We start from the raw sequence: 24,029 nt of genomic DNA on the forward strand, positions 1-24,029 counted from the left end.
AAGGAATAGGTCAGCAAGTAAAGGAGCACAATTTGTTCCCATTGGAATTCCGGTCGTTTGTTGAAAAACACGTCCACCACACTGGACAAATATGTTGTCGATTAAAAATTCCAGCATTTTGTAAACATCTTCCTCTGTATATTTGGAAGATAATTTGGAATTATTTCTTACAAAGTATGAGGAATCTCTACCAAGAACTATATATTTGTATCTAGGTGTACCATCTTTTTTGGAAAAACAACGATGTATAATGTTTTTAAGTCGGGATTTTAACTGAGTATGGGGAATAGAAGTATACAGTGTTGAAAAATCATAGGTTTTAATCCTATTATATTCAGATAATAGTCTTGAACTGATTGTCTCCATAAGATCTTTCGAATTTTTCAGGATCCACATTGAATTAATACCACTACGGGAGTAACAAGTGTTGTGGTAGGACTGTAGACCCTCTTTGACAGTTTTGAAAGAGGTTTTGTGGTACATTTTGCAGATCCAGCTATGAAACGTTGTTTGAATGGATTCTTGTGAAGTTTAGGAATCCAGTACATAGACGGTAAATCACAATCATCGTCCTTGGTAGAGAGACCAAAAGAGGATAGCACAGATTTATGGTTTTCCACAATTTCTTCTTTGGATAGAGTGGTAGCAGTGTAGGTCTTATCACTGCTATTATTTTCTACGTCTACCTCTGATAATAAACATTGGACATAAAACGTTTTGCAGACAAAAACAATGTTATTTTGGGCTTTGTCTGCTGGTACGACAACATATTTGTCATGTATAGTAGACAATGTTTTTGCTACATCGGGGTTTTTGAAAACTGATGTGGCCTTGGCACTCATTGATCTACTTAAAACTTTCATTTGTTTCAAAATTAAAGACCTCACGGCCTTCAACCACTCTGAAATTAATAACAATAAAAATAAATTTGAAGGTAAGAAAATTATTTCATACCAGTTTTCTTGAATATGATTTCCGGCTTTGTCTATGAGGAATAAAATCTTTCGAACTTAAAGAGCATTTGACTTGGTTGATAATGCATCTTTGTTGGTATATCCCAGATTAAGTTTCTATATATTATGATAACAAAAAACCGACCAAAGCCAGTTGAACTCTGTTTACTTGAGGCAAGCGTGGACAGAATGTTAGTTTCTGACACACTAAACATGAGGACTTCTAGTTCATTATGGTCACAACTCATTTGGACACAATATTATTAAAATTCAATTTTAGTATAAAAGTCTGCTTCAGGGTGCATTCATGGATAGCTTTGTACTTCATTATCTTATAAATGTAAATAATAAGGTTAATTTGGTAAGCATACTTCTTAAAGATCTTGTATTTATACTGGGATGTGCATATGGAATCCAATAAAAAAATTTCTAAATCGCATCCAAAACTAAAAAAGTCCATTTTTCGGGACGTGGTGCTGTTTGGCCCCTTGTATTGCAGAAACTGTAACAGATGGAATGATAAATCGCCAAATACATTCATTTGATTGATATTAGACCAAACAAACTGACAGGCATGGCTGGTCAGCAGGATGACATGTCAGTTCTCATAATTGTGATCATATTGACAGATACAATCTTCTTGAAAACCGTCAGAACTTTGGTATTATTTGACCGGGAACTTTAATCTTTATGTTAAAAATAGAAATTGTCTCTTAATATAAACTATTAAGATGGTAATCAATTGGCTATTGTGAATAACCAAAATATATTATTTATACCAAGGATGAAGATATAACACGTGCCTGCAGTCAAATCTGGGCGTTCGGCACTGGTGATTAATTGTCCTATAACATGTACGTGAATTATTTAAAAATTGTGTGTTGTTTTTTTCTGTACGAATTTCTGTTCGATGAAATAAAGAGTTACCGATACAACCTAAAAAAAAGTGATTTATCATTAGTGATAATGCCTAAGGTAACTTATAGTTTATATAAATCAAGACATACAAAATGTTGCACACTACGTCGTGCTAGAAATACCATCACTAAATCATTTGAGTAAAACCTAGGGAAGAGAGACACAGTACAAGTCACGCAAAGGAATATACCAAGTATCTAAGCCGAGAAATATGTCAGAAAAAAAATTGTACCACATGAAAGTTACTAAGTCGATCAGTAAACAGGAAGTGAATTGAGTCCAGTAACCAGAAAAGGAGAGACACTGTACAAGTCATCATGCATAAGCACAATACTAAATATCTAAGCATTCTCTCAAATAGAAGCTAAGAAATCTGCTGCGAAAAGTGTAAAAATGACATACTGACATGGTGACACTCTGATGAGTAGGAGTTAACATCAATTGTACAGTAACATACAATAGTGGAGATTGGATAGGTCCTGAGGAAAAAAAGTTGATAATTAGACAGCATTTAGCAATCATAGTTTCCTCGACACTTATCATGTTTTTTTTAGGAACACAAGTTTTCCTGCGCTTCTAGCATCATTGTAGATCACAAGATAAGTGCCTAGAAGACCCGGTTTGTCTAGCGATGTCAAAGTCACAGAAGTTTCACTTTTGGTCCAAGCGGTTGTAGAAATATAAGGATTGGATGTTTACATCCTTGCATTGATTTTATTAGGAGTATTTGATGGTGATACTTGTGTTTATTTATTAAATTTATTATTTCTCAAGTCACTGTCGTCATGGCAAGCATTTATCTTTTACGTCGGAACAATTTTTTAAAATTATTTTTTATTTGGTAGTCTACAGTGCATTATTATAACAAATTAATATGCAGATTACATAAACATAAAGTTACGTATTCAAATTGTTCAAGCCATTATACAATGTTAAGTAGTAATATGATATCATACATTTTGTTAATTAAGATGCAAAACATGTCTTGGAACTGTGCAAACACTATCATAATAATTCATTTAATACCACATTTAGAGAGTAGTAATCATTCCGGAGAAAGATTCATTAATAGACCCAATTAAAAAGGTTTAGTTTATCTTTTGAAAGATGCACATATTCAATACAATGTAGGTATCAATTTTCTCTTTGGAAACCTAAAAGGAAGAAAAGCAAATATTCTGAGAGGTATTATTCAAATACATACAATTGATGAAGAAAAACATAAATTAATGAGTTCCATGTTGTTTGGCATAATATTACCAAATATAAATTTATCTCATGATAGTATCAATGTATGGTCAAAAGTTTTAATCCACCATTTTTCGAAATTGTAACAAAAAGATTTAATTTTGCATATTCAAAGTATTTGTGCTCAATAGTTTCTACTTTATTTCATTTTATACACTTGTTATTGGCGACATATCCGAACTTCTGTAATAAATACTTTTGTGCGGCTATTATGTGCAAAACTTTGCCCTGAAAAGATTGAGGACGACTTTCAATCACACTCGAAAACCAATTTATGAATTTTCTCCTATGTTTGTCTTTCAGTTTGAACATTGAAAATTTCTTTCCACTTCTCTTCAGCTGCGGGAGCAACTTTTTCATCATTTAACAATATATAACAGACAGATTGAGAGCAAATCTTACTTAGTGGTAACATCTTGTTTTCATGCATAAACCTATTTTGAAAGTACTGCTTTCAACCTTGACATAATCTTCTAAAAGTAAAAGTTTCCAAGAATGCGGAATAGCTGTCCTAACAGACCAAACATCTAAAAAGGTGGTGTCTACTTGGTAATTTTCATTTAGAGATGTAAGTGAAAGAAATTCTCCAGTATCACTGTCTATTATATCATTTGTAAATCGAATACCTTCCTGTACCAATGTTTAAAGAAAATGGTGCTATATTTATTTAAATATAAGAATTGAACCATATGAACTCCTTTCTAACTTCAAATGAACATTCAGGTTAACACATACGTTTTATCTTACTCCATGCCTTTAGTGTAGTTAAATAGAAGGGGTGGGGAGGGGGAATATTTAGGATAACGTCTCCAAAATCGCATATACTGTAAAAATATCTTTTAAATTGAAATGATCTAGAGACTTGTTTCCATTTCGCGTTGGAATGTGACATCCATCTTTTGACCCACTTAATTCTCAGAGCAATCATCTGGTTTTCAAAATTAAGTGCTTTCAGTCTTTATTGATCTATTGCCGAGGGACTCTTTGTTTTATTTTTGAGGGACAATTCGACCATAGAAATATCGGAATAATATTTAGAATCTTTGTCATATCACAAGATGTTACATGATCAGACGAAGCAACATATATCAGTTTCGATATGCTAAAGATTTTAAGATAGTAATTTTGCCAGTTAGTAAAAGGGTCTCCCCTACCATATTTTAGGATATTATCATTTTTATCAATACAAGAGTCAAGGTTTTTACAGTCTACATTTGTCATAGTGTTAAAATACATACCTAAGGATTTAAGTCTTTTAAAATGGTATTGACACTTTTGTCAAAATATTTGCTACAAGATCCTTATTTGCGATGATTTTGATACAATGATTGATGAGACTTGTTTGCTGATAAGTGTAAAGTGCTAAATTTTAGCTGTGTATAATCTCAAACATGCATTTATCCACAGAAACATCATTTAATTTGAGTGGTGGATATGATTAATATGTACAGAATTGTTTGTGATGATTAATTGAATCTCTCAAATCCAAATTTTGTTCTATAGATACCAATATGTTACATCTTAAAAATTGTTACGAAAACACCTGGTTTTGATGATTTTTCATATTGATGAATTCGTAAGTGTTTTGTATCGCTGAACAAAATGCATGTAGAGTCACATTTTGTCCGCAGAAAGGTTGAATAATTTTTTCTCAAAAACAAATTCCGGAGGACGTTAAAGCTCCTTCGGTTCCAAGTTTTTAGTGGTAGTTTTCTTTCTTTGTTTGTGATAATTTAGTTATTTCATTTTCCTTGTTGTGTAGATGTCTTTTTTCTCTGTCTAGTGACTAGGATGAATTTTGCAAGGTCAAACTATAAGAATTTGAGAATTTTTGAAATGTTTGCTAAAAGCACATATTACATATACTTTATACAGCTAAATCATTTTCTAACATGTAAGTTATAATATTATTGACGGCATGTTTTCAACAGGCACATGTTATAAGAACTATTTATTCTATTTGTTGATCTGTTCCTTCACCTTAATGACAGACTTCATAGTACGTCTCCTTCATCACGAAGAACTGTGCCAATGCAGGTTCTTTTACTATGTTTCTGTTAAATAGATGACGGTCGATCAATGAAAAAACTCCCTATAAAGAGTTTGGGATGTTAAACTCCTTATTTGGATTTCTCAAACTCCATACACATCTACATATGATACCAACCTACCAATAGATTTTCATCAAACTCCTTTCAGTGGTTAAGGAAGTTGCGCTTACAAGTTTTGAACATCGTGGTTTAGAGAAAAAAAATACCAGTTCGTAGATTTTTGATTTGATCGATGAACTATATCAAACAAATTTTCTTTTTCGTCGAGAACCAAATTTCGTAGTTTACCAAACTCATAAAAAAACAAAAATTACGGTTTTTTTTTGTAAAAGTTTGTAAGCGCAACTCCTCCTAAACCACCCTATGGATTTTGATGTATTTTCATAGGTAGTTTGTGTATCATATGTAGAAGGGATTATAAATACTGGTGGATGACTTCTAAGAGAGATAATCCAACAATCGTTTTACATTTAAGTCAACTCGAAGCAGGATATTTTCTTTGTGACCTTGCTCATAGTATTTTTATATTTTTTTTTTAGTGATGAATTAAAGTATTTTACAAAATTACCTTAAATATGTAATTTGTAAGATAAATTACGGTACAAACAAATCCGTGTATCATTGGCAACTGTTGGATGAAAATGAAAAGGAATGTTAAACGTACAAATCTGAAATTAAGAGGATGAGGAGCCGTATAGTTTAATTCTATGGAATTCTGAAAAAAAAACAACAAAAAACGTGTATGCTACTTGATCGTCGATTGATACTCCAAGTCTTGTTTGCATCCAGGTGTGCTCATTGACTCTCTAGTTTCAGTGTGAAATATTCCAGTATGTTTTCCTGATGTAGACTCAGAATATGAATATTTTGTGGTTTTGTTCTAATGATAATCTCATAACTTAAACTTTAGAATATCTTTTGACTAAAAAGTAAAAAAAAATAAATGTAATTTGAACTGATAATATAGATTATTATTCAAGAAAAGAGGGTGTAATTTTCAAGGTTTCTCCGTTATGAATTATTATTTTAGAGGATGAGTGGAAGCTCATTATTATAACAATTACAACAAGATATTTCCAATGTTAGTGCAGTTTTTTTTTCAAAGTCATGCGTTCTGAACTCCAACCCTACTCAGCATTCATTAAAGGTGTTTTTTTTTTATTTCACATGGTTGACTACTAAGCGTTCTTCATATAATATTTACACTGAAAGAAACAATTTCTAGTTTGGAGATTTTATTAAAAATTATATTTGTAAAATCCGACAACGCCCATTTAATGAGACTTCTAATCAATACTGAATGATGTTATTCATCGTAATGTTTGATGTCTGTTGTTGATATTTTGATACAATTGTGTTGATATCATTGATCATGTTGGTGTTAATTTTCACATAATTAGTGCGTCGTTAACATAATTAAGTTTGGACTATTTGTACAAAATATCCCAATTATACAAGCAAACAAACCGATAAAAGCTATTTTTTTGTTATATCCTAGTAATTGTATTTGAAGTGTATTTTGTGGGTCACAATCATTGTTAATCTTTATTTAGTGTCATTACAAATATAATTATATCATTCCATTCCAAAGCAAAATTGTATCGAAAACACACAGTTATCTTCTCTTTTAGCATCCGTTATTTTTTGTCTTTTTCTGTTTTTTTGTCAGGTGGTTTCAGATTCTATTTTTTATGAAGAGTAAGGAAATGGAAATATGTTGGCTGTCTGTTAGAACAATTGGTATTACGAAATTAAAAAAAAAAAAAAAAACGAAACATTATACTCAATTTGTTTGTTTGTTTGTTTAAGTTTTTTCGACATTTTAATGAAAACATTAATTATTGGTAATTGTCAGTAACATACATGTAATAAATATTATAAAAATATAATTAAGACATCCTGTGGTGCAATATAAACTAACAGGACGTAAAGCTGTTACATATTTAAAATATATCTATGGAACCAGTGATTTCCAATTTTGTTGTGTTCCCAATAGAGACCACAACATGTATACTATAATTTTACTATATGTCTTTCTCCAAGGCACTTTCATTTGTTGACTTTGATTTAGATATTGCAGTCAACAGGAGTATGACTTGGTCCATCTTCTGGTCCATTTTCTGCATCTTGATAAAAAATATGTATTATTATACTATCAAAAAGAACTATCAAATGATACACGTTGTTATCAACAGTTATATCAGAGTAAATATCTTGCATAACTGTTAAATTCTTTGACTTATTACAGCCTTAGAATGGTATGAAATTCCCACTTACACAGTATACTATTCCAATTGTCCCCATCCTTATTCTCCATTCCCTATAGAAAAATCCCCATCTTGAATGGGTAAGATTGGGAAATTTGTTTTATTTTATGAGTTCAAATACTTGTAGTAAAATGTTGAAGAATTTCAGATATACAATTCAATTTGATAGAATGAATATTTGATTAAGAAATATGCAATAGAGAATCCATTGGGATGGGGATTTTTCTATGTGGAATGGGGATAGGGACAATGAAGGATTGGAGAAGGTATGTGGAATGATACCATAAAAGAGCTGTGGCAATGTAGAGCGTAATATGTTGGTCGAAACAACACTTCGTATTACCTTAAATTTCATATTAATTAATCATTTTTGTTGATAGATTTCCCGGAAACACTTCTTACACGAAAGGCATTAAACATTCGGTCTTAGTTTATTGTCATACGATCCTCAGCACTACGAACCACTTGCTTAATATTCCCTTTGCCCCTTCATTAATGAAGACCGTTTTTTTAATCAACTATCTTCGTTGATTTGCTTAAAATATTGTTACATGCAAGATGGAATAGATGATTAAACATATTTAAATTATGAGTTGGGAGATAATTATGATAATAAAAATATATATACACTTGTCCTGAAAACTTTTAGAAAAAGAAGCGCAAATTTGTTATGTGAATGCGAAGTTTGTAAGTACTATACTTAGTGTACCACCAGATTCATAAAGATAATCAGCACACAAACGGTGCTACACAGATTGATTAACAATAAAAACAAAATCTCTGTTGAAACTGCAGTCAAACATGATAGTTATATCTTGAATAAAAATAAACTTGTATCTGAAATATCACCTGATTTTCAATTTTTATTATTCTTGCACTAAGGGTTACTCGTTCTCTGTCTTTTCCATTTGAATATGATATCCCAGGTTTTCCTAATGTTTGATCCAATCTGAAACATTATAAATAACGTTTGATGAAAAAGATCGTCTTTTTTACTGGACGTTGAATATTCAAATTATATGACAGATTAAAATTAGTGAAACATTTAAATCAGTTGTTTATAATTCCAGTTGATAAATAAATGGATTGGTTGCATTTATATGTTAATTATCTGTCAGTATAAGTGACTGTATAAATTCAAGGAGATTATCTACATATTTTTCTTTCTAAAAACTACATAAATATAATTAAGGGAGTTTCACCCAAATAATCTGTTTAAACTTTGTTTTGTATTATTCGATTTGATTTCTCAGCTTATGTCACTAAAGTGTTCAACGACTCATACGTTTGTCAACATACATTTATGATAAAAAACAAAGTGTCAAATGAAACTGCAAGGAACATGTTAGTTCATTTAAGGGTCTGTTCGATGTAAAAGGCAGTATACTTGACTTTGAAGTGTTAGTACCATTGAATTAAAAAGTTTGAACTGGGAATATTCACATCTAGAGAATTATCGACGTCTTGAGACTTTAAAGACTATAGTTATTATCCCTTAAATGGCATCTTTTTAAAAGAAAACAAAAACATATAATAATTGGAATTGTTAAGTCTTTCTTGTTTCAAACGAAAATACTTAGCATTTTTATTTTTATTATGCATCGCTTGCACCTTTACAAAACCGGGTCTACCATGCACCCTGTCTATCTCATAAACTTCATTATGATTTTCAGGTACCTTTGTGTCCCCTATGGACAAATCAATATGCTGTTTAAAAAGTATACAGGTGAATCCTTCTAGGTCAGTGAGCCTAGATTTTTGTGACTTAGTGGTATTGGCCTATTAAAAATTAAATCATCTCCATATAAAAAAAATCATATCACCAAATGACTCAGTTTTATATGGAATCAACATATCGCGGTCAAAATTACTGTTCTTGAATCAAGGGGCTTTCAATGTAAAAGAGTAATCAAGGGAACCAAGGTTATAGCGGTAATCATAAGAATCCAATCCAGGGAAAAAGACCAGACATGGAAAACAGACACACACAACAAAGAACATAGAGTAACTAAAATCATACATAAAAAGTAACAAAAGTATATGAGCAACTCGGACTGCACTAAAAACTGGGAGCATGGACCAGGTGAACCGATAGGGTAAGCGTTCTCTATTTTTCTAGAAACACCCGCCGAGTTGCTCATAAAATGTCAAGTCCGGGGTAGATGAAAAAGAAAAGGAAAACTAAGACTCGTTGAACAAATAAGTTTTCATGGCGCAGATGGATACACCGTAACGATCCACGAGTTCATGATGACGACCATAAAACTTCAGTAGTGATGACTTCAATCTCGTAGCAACATAACCCTGCTCTAGAAACCTATTTGTTAGTATTCTAGCGCGATACAAAAAGTCTACGTAATCTCGGCAAGCTCTGGCATAACGTATGAGTTATGATATGAACACTCCATACGCAGGTGCTGAAGGGATGTTGCCACAGATGAAAGGAAAGTTGACAATTCTGAATGAAAAGTCATCACGTTTGTCGTAAAGTTTGATCAATAGTTTTCCTTTACCATCGATTTGTAAGTGTAGGTCAAGATATGAGGCTGACTTCACAGTGTCTGTAGTATCCTTTATCTTTTGGGTATATATGTATCAAATCCCCGAAATTAGGATTGTTTAAAGATAATACGTCATCTATATAGCGGAAACTGAGATTAAAGGATCTAGCTGAAAATCAAGCAGATCCCATGATATACATGGTAAAGGGAACATTTTATCTCACTGAATTTTTTATGTGTTTATCATATGTATATCAAATACTATAAAGTTTGTTTTAAATCGACAACGGATGGCTCAGAAATTGACAATTACAATGCAACAAACTTTTGTTCAAATTATCTCCTCATTTTCAATGAATTTTAATGCTTTCTATGTATTTCTCTTTAAATGTAGCAGGAAATAAAAAAAGACATTCAACTTTGAGAAAGGATGCCTTTGCGATAAAACATGGGTGAACATTTTTTTTTTAAACAAAATTTGTTATGCGCCACCCACTGCCTGGTTTTTGCATGGACTCCCTCTTAAATGCAAAATATACATGTATCACCCTAATCCCAACAAAAAATAGTTTAACTGACATATTTTTCAATGTCAAAACGTTTTTATGTGTGCTCCAACAAAACTATTTGATAATTTTTTGTTTATCAGTATTGTAATTGACACTTTTGAGGTTTTTCAGACGAGCTTTGTTCTTAGTGAAAATTTAACAAATACTCCTTGAAATGGGAATTTCGAATTTTTGAAACACAAGTTGCATAACTTCGACTCTCCAAGTTTGACATTTACATTTAAAGTTGAAGTGACAATACTGACATTTCAAAATAAAAGGGAATTTTTAAGATATTTTCAAGTATTTTAGCTGAATTGGTATTTTTTTCACCGATGGGATAAATTGAAATAAAAAGAAACAGCAGAGAAAAAACGCAATTTAAAAAATATTGTACATCGTAATTTACATGATATATAAATGAATAAAGAGATCAATATATTTATGTTTCGAACCATACCAAATCACTTGACTTTTTTTTAAAATCATTTGCCGTATAAAAGAAAATTTATGATAAAAAGAATGATGCACACATCCTTAGCGAATAATAATTTTTTGACAAAACAACACCTAAGCAACATTAACTATATTAGTCACAGGTTTAATTTACAATACAGAAATGGAATACATGTATATGGTTTTATTTACACGTAATTAAAGTTCTCCGTTTAATCAACAGCATTTGCTTGAAAAAGTCAATAGTCCAAACGTCTGTAATTGATCTTATCATGTGACTCCCAAAGTAGCCTTAATTATTTTTGGACAAACCCGCTAACACGTCTCCAGGAATTAGCGAATAAAAATCTGGTACATCGTAAAATTTTATTGTAGGATGATAAGGCGTCATCCAGGAAAAAGAAAACTAGAAATGCATGTTGCTGGGTCGTTGCGAACAAATTCTTTCCGTCATACAGAAAAAAAATATTATAATTTTTATTAATACTAATTTTCACTGAAAAACATAGTACATGTATGGCTATGTTAAAATCTATACAAAATACTAAACTTAGAAATAGCTTTACGTAAGGACAGGGTCGGTATCATACTTGATGGTTAGCAGAGCAGTTAAGGTTCCTAGTGTTATATTTACCGAAACAAACTATCTTTTTTATACTAACAACATAATTTATAATATGAAACGGGGAAAGTTTCTTCAAACTATCAGAAAATTGGAGGGGGTTAAAGCTGATGGGGATTCATTACCATTTATTTTTAGATTTCATATCTTGAAATAGTGCAAATATAAGTTAACCTAAGTTTCCAAAATAAAAAAAAAAAAACAAAACTAGCATTAACTCAAAGGGATGTAAAAAATAAACTGGACTTGAACGTTTTTGTATGCAGATTATTACATTTCTATTCTTTATGAACATAAAAAAAATGATGTTATGATAACAGCGGATGGCAACAGTCTATTTCTGATTTATAAACTCACCTTCGTTGAAGTTCCTTAATTCTGACCATCATATTCAAATGCCCTTGTGAGTACTGTTCTATAACATCTCTAACATCGTAAGGTTTTCGTGCTTGCTAATAAAAAAAAGAAATGTTCACTATCTCATCGTATCATAATATATTGACCAATTTGTCATTTAGTTCAATGAGAGAAAGAACATTTTGTATTTTCTTTTTGCAAACAAGAACAAAAATTCTTGATTTAACATACGATTAAAGTTACTGTCAACAGCCTTAATATTTTGGAAGCCACGCCAACACACGATTGCAAGGCCAACACAAGAGGTAGGTTTGTGTGTAAATGTTTCTTTTTACTTTTTGGTTGTTTCTTGGTTTTTGTTTTTTTTTTGGGGGGGAGAGTATAAAATGTTTCAAGATAATTATGAATATGTGCAATTTAGTTTAAGCGTAAAATTCGTTGAAAAAAATGATTAAATAATTTCCGGGCATGGACAAAATCAGATAAATGTTTCATAAGGCACAGCTTGATAAAACATCTGAGACAAAAGTTGGGACAAGTATGCCATTCAAACTTGACACACTTTGAATTTTGATAAGGATAAAAATTTACTAGTATCGAAGTGGTCACTCTCGGCCCCTTATTCTTAATTCATGCACTAATAGTCAAATTATTGTCTGGACTGCAAGAAAACGCATGTTTTGGCCCCCTTTTTGGCCCATTATTTCTAAAATTAACAGAATTAAGTCAATGCTTTGCCAAATATTTTGATTAAAGAAGGGGGAGAGGGTATCGTGAGCTGTATTGAAGTAATTTCACTGTTGTAAATAAAAAAGGTGACACAGAAAGACAACAAAAAGTCTCTTTAAAGTGTTACCGTCATTTAACGACAAATATTTAGCGAATTATCTTTGTTTAGGAGATCTTCCAACGAAAAAAAGTTATTATTTAGGATATGTACGGTGGACAGGCTGGCAGCTACCAAAGATCGTACGTGAAATAACTGAAAGAAATATTTTGCAGATTCCTTTCAAATTTTGATATTTTGTCTAAATGACAGTCACTATAAATAATTCCGAATTCCTCTTCTGTAGTATCTTAGTGATAGTCATATTTGTTTCAAAACAAATTATGTACTCTATCTTCGTTCAACGATTTAAAAGAAATTAACAGAATCTTTTACAAGAACACAATATAATTTTCTGTAGTTGATCATACTCAAAGACCATTGCGAGAAAATCTGCTTCGCTGTCAATTTTACAGCCTCTTATGTTCTCTATTACCTTGTATATTCGAAATTCAATATTAATTTGACTTAAACATTTGTGACACCATTAAATATTATACCTGAAATTTTCGTCTGGCTACAAAGTATTTGATTTTTCTAATCACTCTTATAGCAGATTTGTGAGCACCTGTCAATCTAAAAAAAGAAACATTTGCTAGCATTAAAACAGACGATTTCGATTGAAATCTTTTTTAAAGGTTTTCACAATTCAATTAATTAACAACATTTATAAGACCAAAAGTTGAGCAAAATTTAATACATGGATAAAAAAAAATACCAATAAACTGGGAAAAAAACCAAAAAACCAAAACCAAAAAAATTACGAATACACTAAACATCGGTTGCATTGTGGGATTAACTCGAGATATCAATGCATTGTTGTAATGAATTTTGGCAGTTGTGAGTAGAAAAATGCATTACCGTTGACAAAATGTTCCATATGATATCGAGGTGATTATACTACAATTAATTTACATCAAAATATTCAAGCGCAGATTTCAACCCCAGTTTACAATGTACTTTATTTATAGTTGTAACCATTCAATAAATCCACGTCTTTATTTGCATCATTCATATACATATATCAACGGAATACAATTTGGTCTATTGCGATTTCTTTGAAATGACAATATTTGATAGCTGAAGTAAGATACTTCATACTACGATTGAAACACGTTCCCTTTCATGTATTAATTGCATGTCAAAGCCATGTTTGTGCCAATTATTGTACATATGTAATGTATCTAGCATTCCAAATTCACAATGGCAGATTATTGACGCGCAATGGCTGTCTAGAATGTCATGTACATCCCCTTTTGGGTGCGAAATCCTAGATTGTATACTATTTTATCATTAAAGAGTAGTTAAAGGCACCAAGATTATAGCGGAAATTAAAGAATGTAATCCAGAGACAAAGACCAGATATGAACAGACACACACAACAAAGAATACGAACTACCATATCTTATAGGAAATGGACTAAGACACATTTACTCGTGTCATATCTATGCATGGACGCCTCTGGTTTAACAATGTACCTCACTAAATTTCTGATAATCTGGAGAAACGGTTTTTTAAGGTGTCAATCAACGTTCATGTATCTTCTCGTATCTTATGTTTAAAATGAACAGTTTTATATGTATATACTCAACCACTGCAACGAAAATTACTATTCGAAATTTCGACAAATTCGCTTAATATATAAGGTCCGTCAACAAAATATTATAACAACGCATTTTCGTTTGGAGTTAAAACGAAACATGTTTCTGTGAAAATTCGAAATGCAGAAGTAGTTAAATTATGACCGGACAAAATAAATAGAAAATATATATATTCAAATTTAAATTGGTGATATTCATTTCATTCTTATTTGCATACTTATGATAAACCAAAATTTTAAAAGTGTCTATCAAGGGCCGATTATTTATCAATACGACAAATCAAGGAATTTTGCAAACAAATTATTTCCGGAAAAGAGGTAATTTTTAAACGAATTGCAAACGCTGTATAAGAAGTTTAAATTTAATGGTTGACCAATGGACAAATTACTTATACACTTGCCAAAATCGCTGAATTCAAGGTGACTTATGGAAATGAATAAGTACAAAACGTTGTACAAATTATGTATTTTCTTCTTTCATTTTTCAGAAATACATAAAATACAATAATGCCCCTTGTGTCACAGCCATATGTTAAACTTGACAGACGTGTTAAAATTGATACTTGGTACTTGGTAATTGGAACTACCAAAAATACTTGGACACTTTGATATAATTATACAAAATAATATATGATTTATCTGTATTTTACATTTGTTTTTATAGATACGTGTTGTTGTTTTGTATTGCAGTGATAGTCTAATATAGCTTTAAGAGATGGAAATGGAATTGATAGTATGCACACTTCGTAAACACAAATATTAGTTACCCTTATTTGAACAGACACATTAACAGAAAAAAAAACTGTTGTCTAAGTGTTATTCGAATGAATTAAAAAAAAATAATCGCTTCATTGACATGAAAGAAAAAAATGATAAGTATGAACCAAGTGTGCTAAAATTAATCACTCTTTACATTCTGTACATGACGAAAAACTTTGAGCAAAGCTCACTTGGTGATATCCACGGCAGAGCCCCCTTTCTGGTCGAAAAATGACAAACTCCATATCTGGAATGCCCAAAAATAATTCAGATGGTATAACAAAGTATAAGGTGCTAAGTTGTATCATGTGATAAAGAATTTTTGAAAATTTCATTAAATTCCAGTCAACGGTTAAAGAGGAGTTGCGGATTAGAACTGATGACGGACGGACGGACGGACGGACGGACGGGCTGACAAAATGATCACCATATACCTATATATATAGTATAAATATAGGATTGTATCATCTTATAATGAACTTCTCACTGTTTTATGCATCCTTTTTTTAATGAAGAAATTAGGAGAGAAAATATTTAAAGCAAACAACAAAGAACGAATATAGAGGAAGTATACAAAAGAAAAGAAAAATATAGAGAAGTAGACATAAAAAATCATTGGCTCAGTCAATTTGCTTTGAAAGGTGCCGCTCTCTTGTTGGAACTACTTTACATCCATAAAATCATATTTTGATTTGAAAAAAAAATAATAAATTGCCCGCGCCGTGTTTCAAACTGATAAAAAGTATTCACCAACATGTAAGACGTACATGCTTGTTTGTTGTTTAAAATTGTGAGTTTCGATTATATAAAAAATATCCGAATATATTGAATAAATGATGAGATGTTAGTTAGCATTTACAACCGTGTGATTTTAGAGATCTTAACTTACTGCGTTGGCCCCTTTGAATTTTTACGCTGCCTGAAACGTAAAAATGACAGTCATTAATCTAAGATGCATGCATATAAAAGAAATATTAATGGAATCATTAATCATCAACATATTTATGGAAAGCAAAGGATTAGGAAAACAAAGTCGAAATAAACAGAATGGAAATAATACTTAAAGTGGTTACACAACACATGATCCCCGTTCAGCTAATTATTTTTCTTTAGGAAAAGTCAAATTTTCCTCATCTAATCCATCATAGCTACAGAAAAGCCAAGTACTGCGAAATTACTTCAACTCATGGACACCAATTTTCATGGATTATGGAAGAAACACAAGTTCACGGATTCTTGAATTCGTGGTTTTGAGGTTTACAGTTTACACTCAATGGAAATCTCCTTTTCGTTGGGAACCAAATTTCGTGGTTTACCCTACCCACAAAAACATGAAAACTGGTACCCCACGAACAATAGTACTTTCACATTAATACACCACAAGAAAAGCAGTATCTACAGAACAAATAAACAAGGTTCATTTTATCCCTATCATGCCGAGGGCTATAGGTTCCTACTCAGGTCTTGTATGTACATTGCTACATACAAGTTGTATGTTCAATTATGAAATAAAACACATTTACAAAAATTGTCTAAATTTCGCATTACGAATAATACGTTTTCGCTTTTAAAGAAAGGTAAAAACTCTTATTAGTCATTGGAAACAACATTTTAGTAAATAATTTTCAAGCGCGCTGATACCAGATACCAAAAAATACCGTCCATATAAATATTGCTAATTCGAACACTTGTTGGTAGGAGTAGCCTATTATCAGCAGCATCGCAACTAAAAATAAATTGTATCCAAGAACTAATTAAAGTCAATGATGTCAAAATAATTGTGTAAAATGGTTATATATAGATTCTCCTTCAGTTTTGATTGAAGTACAAAAATTCTTCAGATAGTTAAGCTTCAGATTTCAATCTACGATCTTTAAGGCAACAAAACTCTCGCAGAAATGTAATCAACACCCGGTGGTTATAAAATCACGTGCATTTTTAATCACCACCTAAGAATGGAGGAAATTAGGAATAAAGCATGGATCAATGTTTTAGATGTTGAGCTACTGGAAATGTTTGCAAAATGTTAAATAAGGTTTAATAAGAAATATACTTAAATAAAGTTACCTCACAGTGAAAAATTCCAAATTTAATAAAGACAAAAATGGCTATAAATAAGTATGTACATTTCGTATAAACACTACGGGAGACACAATACAGGAAAAAGGTAAAAAAAAAAAGGTGACTAGGCTTCCTCTCCCGTAGCTGGAAGTTTGCAATGCTTAAAGGCAAAGGGTACGTTTTTCCCTATTAGAAATGTCACCTCTTATTTTCTAAAGTAAACAAACCATGATTAATAGTAAGACATAATATATGTACATTTTACCTCCAGTAACGTGAGTAAATAAATTTTGAATATCCAAACTGAAGCTTAACTGTGAGAGATATAACACAGTACTTAAGATACGTAATTTTTTTTAATGAAAGCATAATGACTTAAGATAAAAAAAACAATGTGAATAGTAATTTGAATTATCTAGTACACGATTTTATCATAAGAAAAGCGGAAACTCATTTTTGCCCTCTGGAAAAAATCCATATCAAACAAGGGGGACTTATTTTGATTTCAGTCACAAAATTCGGCAAGAATAACGGCTGTAATTTATACATTTGTGTATTCAAGAGTAATCAAGGGAACCAAGATTATAGCGGCAATCAAAAGAATGTAATCCAGGGACAAAGACCAGACATGGAAAACAGACATTCACAACAAAGAACATAAAGCAACTAAAATCATACATACAAATTAACAAAAACAAATGGGAAACTCCACTAAAAACTTGGAGCATGGACCAGGTGTACCGGTAGGGTAAGCGTTCTCTGCTTTTTTAGAAACACTCGCCGAGTTGTTCATAAAAAGTTAAGTCCGGGGTAGACAAACAAGGAAAGGAAAACTATGACTCGTTGAATACATCAGTTTTCATGGTGCTGATGGATACACTATAAAGATCCACGAGTTCATTATGACGACCATAAAACTTCAGTAGTGATGACTTCAATCTTGTAGCAACAGAACCCTGTTCCAGAAGCCTATTTGTTAGAGTTCTAGCCCGATACAAAAAGTCTGCGTAGTTTCGGCAAGCTCTGGCATAACGTATGAGTTGTGATATGAACACTCCATACGCAGGAGCTGAAGGGATGTTGCCACAGATGAAAGGAAAGTTGACAATTCTGAATGAAAAATCATCACGTTTGTAGTAAAGTTTGGTCAATAGTTTCCCCTTACCATCGATTTCTAAGTGCAGGTCAAATTATGAGGCTGACTTTACAGTGTCTGTAGTATCCTTTATCCGAAGTTTTTTGGGGTAGATGCGATGTATCAAATCCCCGAAATTAGGATTCAAGTTAGACATTTTCCTTTTGACAACATTTACATCAGCTATGGTTAATTTATGAAATCGTTATACATATACGAAATTGCTCATTACCTTATTTCTATATTATCAAAACATAAACTTATTTCGTCATTTTCCTGTTTTTTTATTGTTTATTTGATCTTGTTTGTATGTACCAAGCATTAGGACATTCTAACTGTAGTTTCATGTTCAATATTGTGCTCATTATCTTTTTTTTGATGAAAGCATGAACTATCAAGTAAAGATGCTATGGGTGATGTCGCAATGTTGGTATTAACTGCAAGGTGAAGATTGTTATAGATATTGACGGTAGTTTATACATTACATTTTTGTTCACTTTTGTAGCCTTACTAATTAAACTACAAACTCCAACCACCATTCTGGTGAATATAAAAGATATGTGTACAAAGCACAGATATAATAGGAACGGAAAAGAAATCAAGAGTCCTTATTTGAAATACAAATAAAATGCTTTATTTGTATGTATATATATATATATATATATATATATATATATATATATATATATATATATATATAGAAGGGTCTGAAAAATTCCCAACGATGTTAGAACTGCAAATTTTTGGTCGTTCCCTCCGCGGGACTCGAACTCGTACCGCTGTCACATCTATGGCAACACCGCCTGCACTAAGTCCAGCGCCCTAGACCACTCGGCCAGCTAGGATAAAAATATAGCTTTCGCTGGCCGGGTCATTCCTCTTCGTAGGATTAATCTAGGGTTGTAACTTAGTACACGATTTATGGTAGTACGGGACAGTTCATCTAGGAGTTTTTATGTAGGATAGAGGGTCAACTTAATGATGCATGTCACAACAAATCAATATTATACAACGTCTCAGAATGTCTCGCTACACTGCTCCATCGGATCAAATTGATACAGGGAAGATAACGTAAACTTATAGAAGGGTCTGAAAAATTCCCAACGATGTTAGAACTGTCAAATTTTTTAAGCAAATTTTTGGTCGTTCCCTCCGCGGGACTCGAACTTGTACCGCTGTCACATCTATGACAATACCGCCTGCACTAAGTCCAGCGCCCTAGACCACTCGGCCAGCTAGGCTATATAAAAATATAGCTTTCGCTGGCCGGGTCATTCCTCCTCGTAGGATTAATCTAGGGCTGCAACTTAGTACATGATATATGGTAGTACGGGACAGTTCATCTAGGTGTTATTATGTAAGATAGATGATCAAATTAATGATGCATGTCACAACAAATCAATAATATACATTATACATATTATATATCATATAATACACTTTATGTCAATTCAATTCGGCCAATGCTTAACTTGAATTCGTTTTAATTTTAATATTTAGTTTGTTCCGTTTTGTTTGTTCGTTTGTTTGTTTTGGTTTTCGTTTGTTTCCGTTTGTTTTCTTTTTTCGTTTTGCTTGTGTTTTGTTTTGGGTTTTTCGTTGTTTGATTGACGAGTATGATCTTACATTCTTTCCTACGGAAGTAGGATTGTGTATTGCATGCATACACTGGAGCACTTTATGTGATTATAATTAATCGTTGAAATGCAAGGTTTAAGCATTGAATTGAGGCCGAGAAAACTGATATACATGAATGAGATAACTTAAAGCCTCTTTCGATCTTATTCATCGTTAAAATGCAAGGTTTGAGGCTAATCGAGACAACATATTTTTAATATGATATACATGAAGCTTCTTTCGACCTTTATGAACCGAGATGTGACTCTTTTAAATAAGTATGTACTATTTAAAGTAATCTGTTTATACATGTACGACTGCAAATATCATGATGCTACCGTCATTGTCATTGGTAATGTTTCCGTTTTTGTTTACCGAATGTCATGAAATTTTGATTTATTTCAGATTAACGAGTGTTAAACAGGTTTAACATAATGTTTAACATTTACAGGTTCCATGACGAGGCAAAATGGGGTCATGCCCGGAAAAAATTGTAATTTTTTGTATGATTTGGAATCTTTTTTTTTAGTCCGCATGAACCTTTTCTGAGTTACAAGGGGTCAAAGTTCCCAATATCGTCATTGTTTTAAAGACCGCAATATTTTAATATTACATTTAATCTTAATTATTTTTCTTATATTTTTCTTAACATGGACATTTTAATGCATGCCGACAATTTTCTCCATTTATAACCGTTTCAGAGATCCAAAGTTATATATAATTAAAATAGGTACTGAGTAATTGAAACGAAACATGCATTATCAATTGATTATTCTAGACAGCTAATGTGTCAACTATGAATGGTGTAATCACTTTGGTCTCAAAGCGCTGCAGTCGTATGACATTTAATTTATGCCCCCTTTTCAAATAATCTATCTGTCAATTTAGTTTTCATTTACCTGACCGTTCCGATATTAGTTCTCAACTATAACAGTTCACATACACAATGTAAATAGAGTCTAAATAAATATACTGTACATTAGGAAAATGTGAATTGATAAATACATTGTCAAAGTAAAATTGCGTATCCCACAACTTAGGCTAAGGTTTCAATGCGCTCATTGCGGAGATATTTATAGAATGTATAGTGTTTGATAAGAAAACAGTTTGTAGGTTGGATTTGGGTAGTGCATGACTGACTGCCTGCCGTATGGTTTTTTTTTACCTATATTTTACATCTCAGATACCACCGTTACCCATCAACACCAGTTTACTTGAACTTTCAATAAACACTAAGTACTACTAACAGTATGTGATATGACACAAGTATTTAAAGTATAGAAAGATAGAAAAACTGACATCTAAAATGACATACATATATATATATATATATATATATATATATATATATATATCTATATATATATATATATATATATATATAAATATATATATATATATATATATATATTTATATATATATATATATATATATATGCCATTATTTCACATTTTATCGTATCAAAACTTTATTGGCATTCGGTCAAATATTGCTTATTAGTCTGAAAGCTGTAAAACAGATAACTTGGGGGTTAGCTGATGAAAGGGGCTCATAAAATAAGTAATATGAACACAATGCTCACTTACTGCTTTGCTTCCAGATGCGAAGCATTTAGGTTCGTATGATATACACGCTTACAATCAGAAGTTGCGACTCGAAAATAGTAATTTATAACATGGCATTTTATTGCTGAAGCGCTGAAAACCAATGTCAGAACAGAAACGATTTAACGATTCCGATCCGATTAAAAAAAAACAAGCAAATATAAAATGTATAAATCAGTCAATCATGAAAAAGGAGCGTGTACATTACTCTGCATATTGTAAGAAAAAAGTCAAACTTCCTAAACTGTGACAGAAATTTCAAACTTGATAAATAAAACTATCTGCTTGAGTAGACGACTTCAGTATTTATATAACTTTTAAATGGTTTGTAATAACATTAATCAGGTAGCCAAGAAAACTATTCAATGAATAAACCTGTTTTATTTGAAATGTATTTATGTTGAAAGAGTGGAAAATTAATTCTTAAATTGTATGCCAAACGATCTATAAAAAGAAATAGAATTGTAAAAAAGAAATGCTATCTAAAAGCGAGTTGCGAGAGGACTTTGCTGATATTACAAAATAAAGAAGGATTGCCGATCGACACCCTTCTCTTAATGTTATGCAATCACAAGACTTTAATTTTTATTACGTGCGTTATCGATATCTCTTTACTCAAATAGGTCAAAACACAGCTTATACGACTACTTCGAAAAATAGCTTAACAGTAACACATGGTCAAGTAATTATACAGGGTGGTCTACACGTTTGATAAGAAAACAGTTTGTAGGTTGGATTTGGGTAGTGCATGACTGACTGCCTGCCGTATGTTTTTTTTTACCTATATTTTACAGCTCAGATACCACCGTTACCAATCAACACCAGTTTACTTGAACTTTCAATAAACACTAAGTACTACTAACAGTATGTGATATGACACAAGTATCTAAAGTATAGAAAGATAGAAAAACTGACATCTAAAATGACATAATCCCCTTTTAGAAAGTTAATGAAATACCTGTATACAATACTTCCTGCACACAAAACAACTATTGTATCAATTAAAGATATGACACAGCGAAGCACTCCATAGCTTTATAAAAAGCCCAACTTGTAATGCGTATCTACTTAAAACGTATTCGTCTAACGTTTCCGCAAGTTACTAGACAGAAATTATATTGAATCAACGTGTTATCAATCAAAATACTCTTACTGTACAACTCTGTCTGCTGGGTCTTCTATATCAAAGTCAATATCATCATACTGGTCATTAATACTACCACTGTAACCAGTAAACGGTCGCACACTCTCTCGTCTTATTCCTTTCGGTGTCCCTACAAATGCAATGATATAATTTTGTGAACGCATGAATATTTTAAGTCCAAGAATTAAAAGGTTTTTCTTTATCATATTTATATTTTTTGTCGCTATTATCTGCTTTTCTTATTCCTTGTCGTAATTAATATGGGGGCCTGTAAAAGGAGACCTATTTAGCAATTTTACAAGTCAAATAGGATTACGTAAGAAGATCTGAGTGCTTAGTCAAACTTGTCAGAAATATTTCTGTTCCAATCAGTTTACAATGTTATATCAATATCTTAAAATATCTATTGAAATGCTCCTTCCTTTTGAACTTAGAACTCAGTTAGCCATACCATAAGATTGCAACAATGCTTGTACAAAAGGACATCAAATTATATACTTAAAGTCAACCTTTCCGGGACTATTACCCCCAAATAACAAAAATTTCGATAAATTTTATATCTTGCCGAAAAAACCAATACTTACCAATAACAAAATCTCAAAAAGGCCTTATTAAAAAACCAACTGTACCCGGTGCCAATTGTTTGCACAATACACATAACTTTTCCTTCTGATGATTGCTTAGAGTTCGGTAATTGTTATTATTAAACTTAAACCCAGTGCTAATTCCTCCATAAATTAAATACAAATAAATACAAATAAATGGCGATCATGTTCGCATTTTCGGTGCTTGCAATGAAGCACAACGGTGATTTACTGAAATTTGTCAATATTCAAGCTGAACCACAAAGGTTATAGCAGAGAGCAACACAAACTTTCGTTATTATTCAAGTTCTTATTTTTATCTGGAAGTAAGAACTGCAAATACAGTATAAATCAGTAATGAAATCTCTTATCGTCTGTCAGCTAGCACAATATAAGAATTGTCATGAATAGTTCAGATAGCTTAATCAGAAATCATCACATATCAACAAGTCGAAGAAATACACGTGCCATGGATTGCTCAAAAATACAGTAAATAATATTTCTACTTGGTTTCCTTGAAACCCTAAGATAAAAAATATTAAAAGAATAATCAATTGGAAATATGTAACCTGAATATGATCAAGATCGCGAGTGACAGGAACGCTTGGACATTTTATTTGTTTATTTAATCTTAAATTTATTCGACACGGATGATTATATTTTGGATAATCCTAATAACCCACTGGTTATCCCATTTGTTAATTTTAAATAAATTTAAATGTTGTGGTCAGTGGACTGATGATCCAGGTCATCTGTGACATCAAATAAATATAATGT

The 24,029-nt window shown here is 31.8% G+C and overlaps 1 protein-coding gene across 2 annotated transcripts in view; it reads right to left on the reverse strand.

Moving 5' to 3' along the window:
* Nucleotides 1-6,646: 6,646 nt before the first annotated feature.
* LOC148613557 (potassium voltage-gated channel subfamily KQT member 1-like) overlaps nt 6,647-24,029 on the reverse strand; it is a 55,452-nt gene continuing 38,069 nt past the window's right edge. Inside the window, exons 10-15 of one of the 2 annotated variants that reach the window (XM_088586937.1) lie at nt 22,678-22,798; nt 15,996-16,025; nt 13,248-13,323; nt 11,922-12,016; nt 8,287-8,386; nt 6,647-7,296 (exon numbers count right to left, since the gene is read on the reverse strand). In XM_088586937.1, coding sequence (XP_088443063.1) covers nt 7,195-7,296; nt 8,287-8,386; nt 11,922-12,016; nt 13,248-13,323; nt 15,996-16,025; nt 22,678-22,798 — 524 coding nt within the window. In that variant the 3' untranslated portion in view covers nt 6,647-7,194. The remainder of the gene's footprint in view (nt 7,297-8,286; nt 8,387-11,921; nt 12,017-13,247; nt 13,324-15,995; nt 16,026-22,677; nt 22,799-24,029) is intronic. The other variant, XM_088586938.1, reaches the window with a different exon arrangement.

This window comes from Perna viridis, chromosome 6 (genome assembly GCF_037379345.1).
Source record: "Perna viridis isolate PV_CMFRI_1.1 ecotype Kerala chromosome 6, ASM3737934v1, whole genome shotgun sequence".
NCBI lineage: Eukaryota > Metazoa > Mollusca > Bivalvia > Mytilida > Mytilidae > Perna > Perna viridis.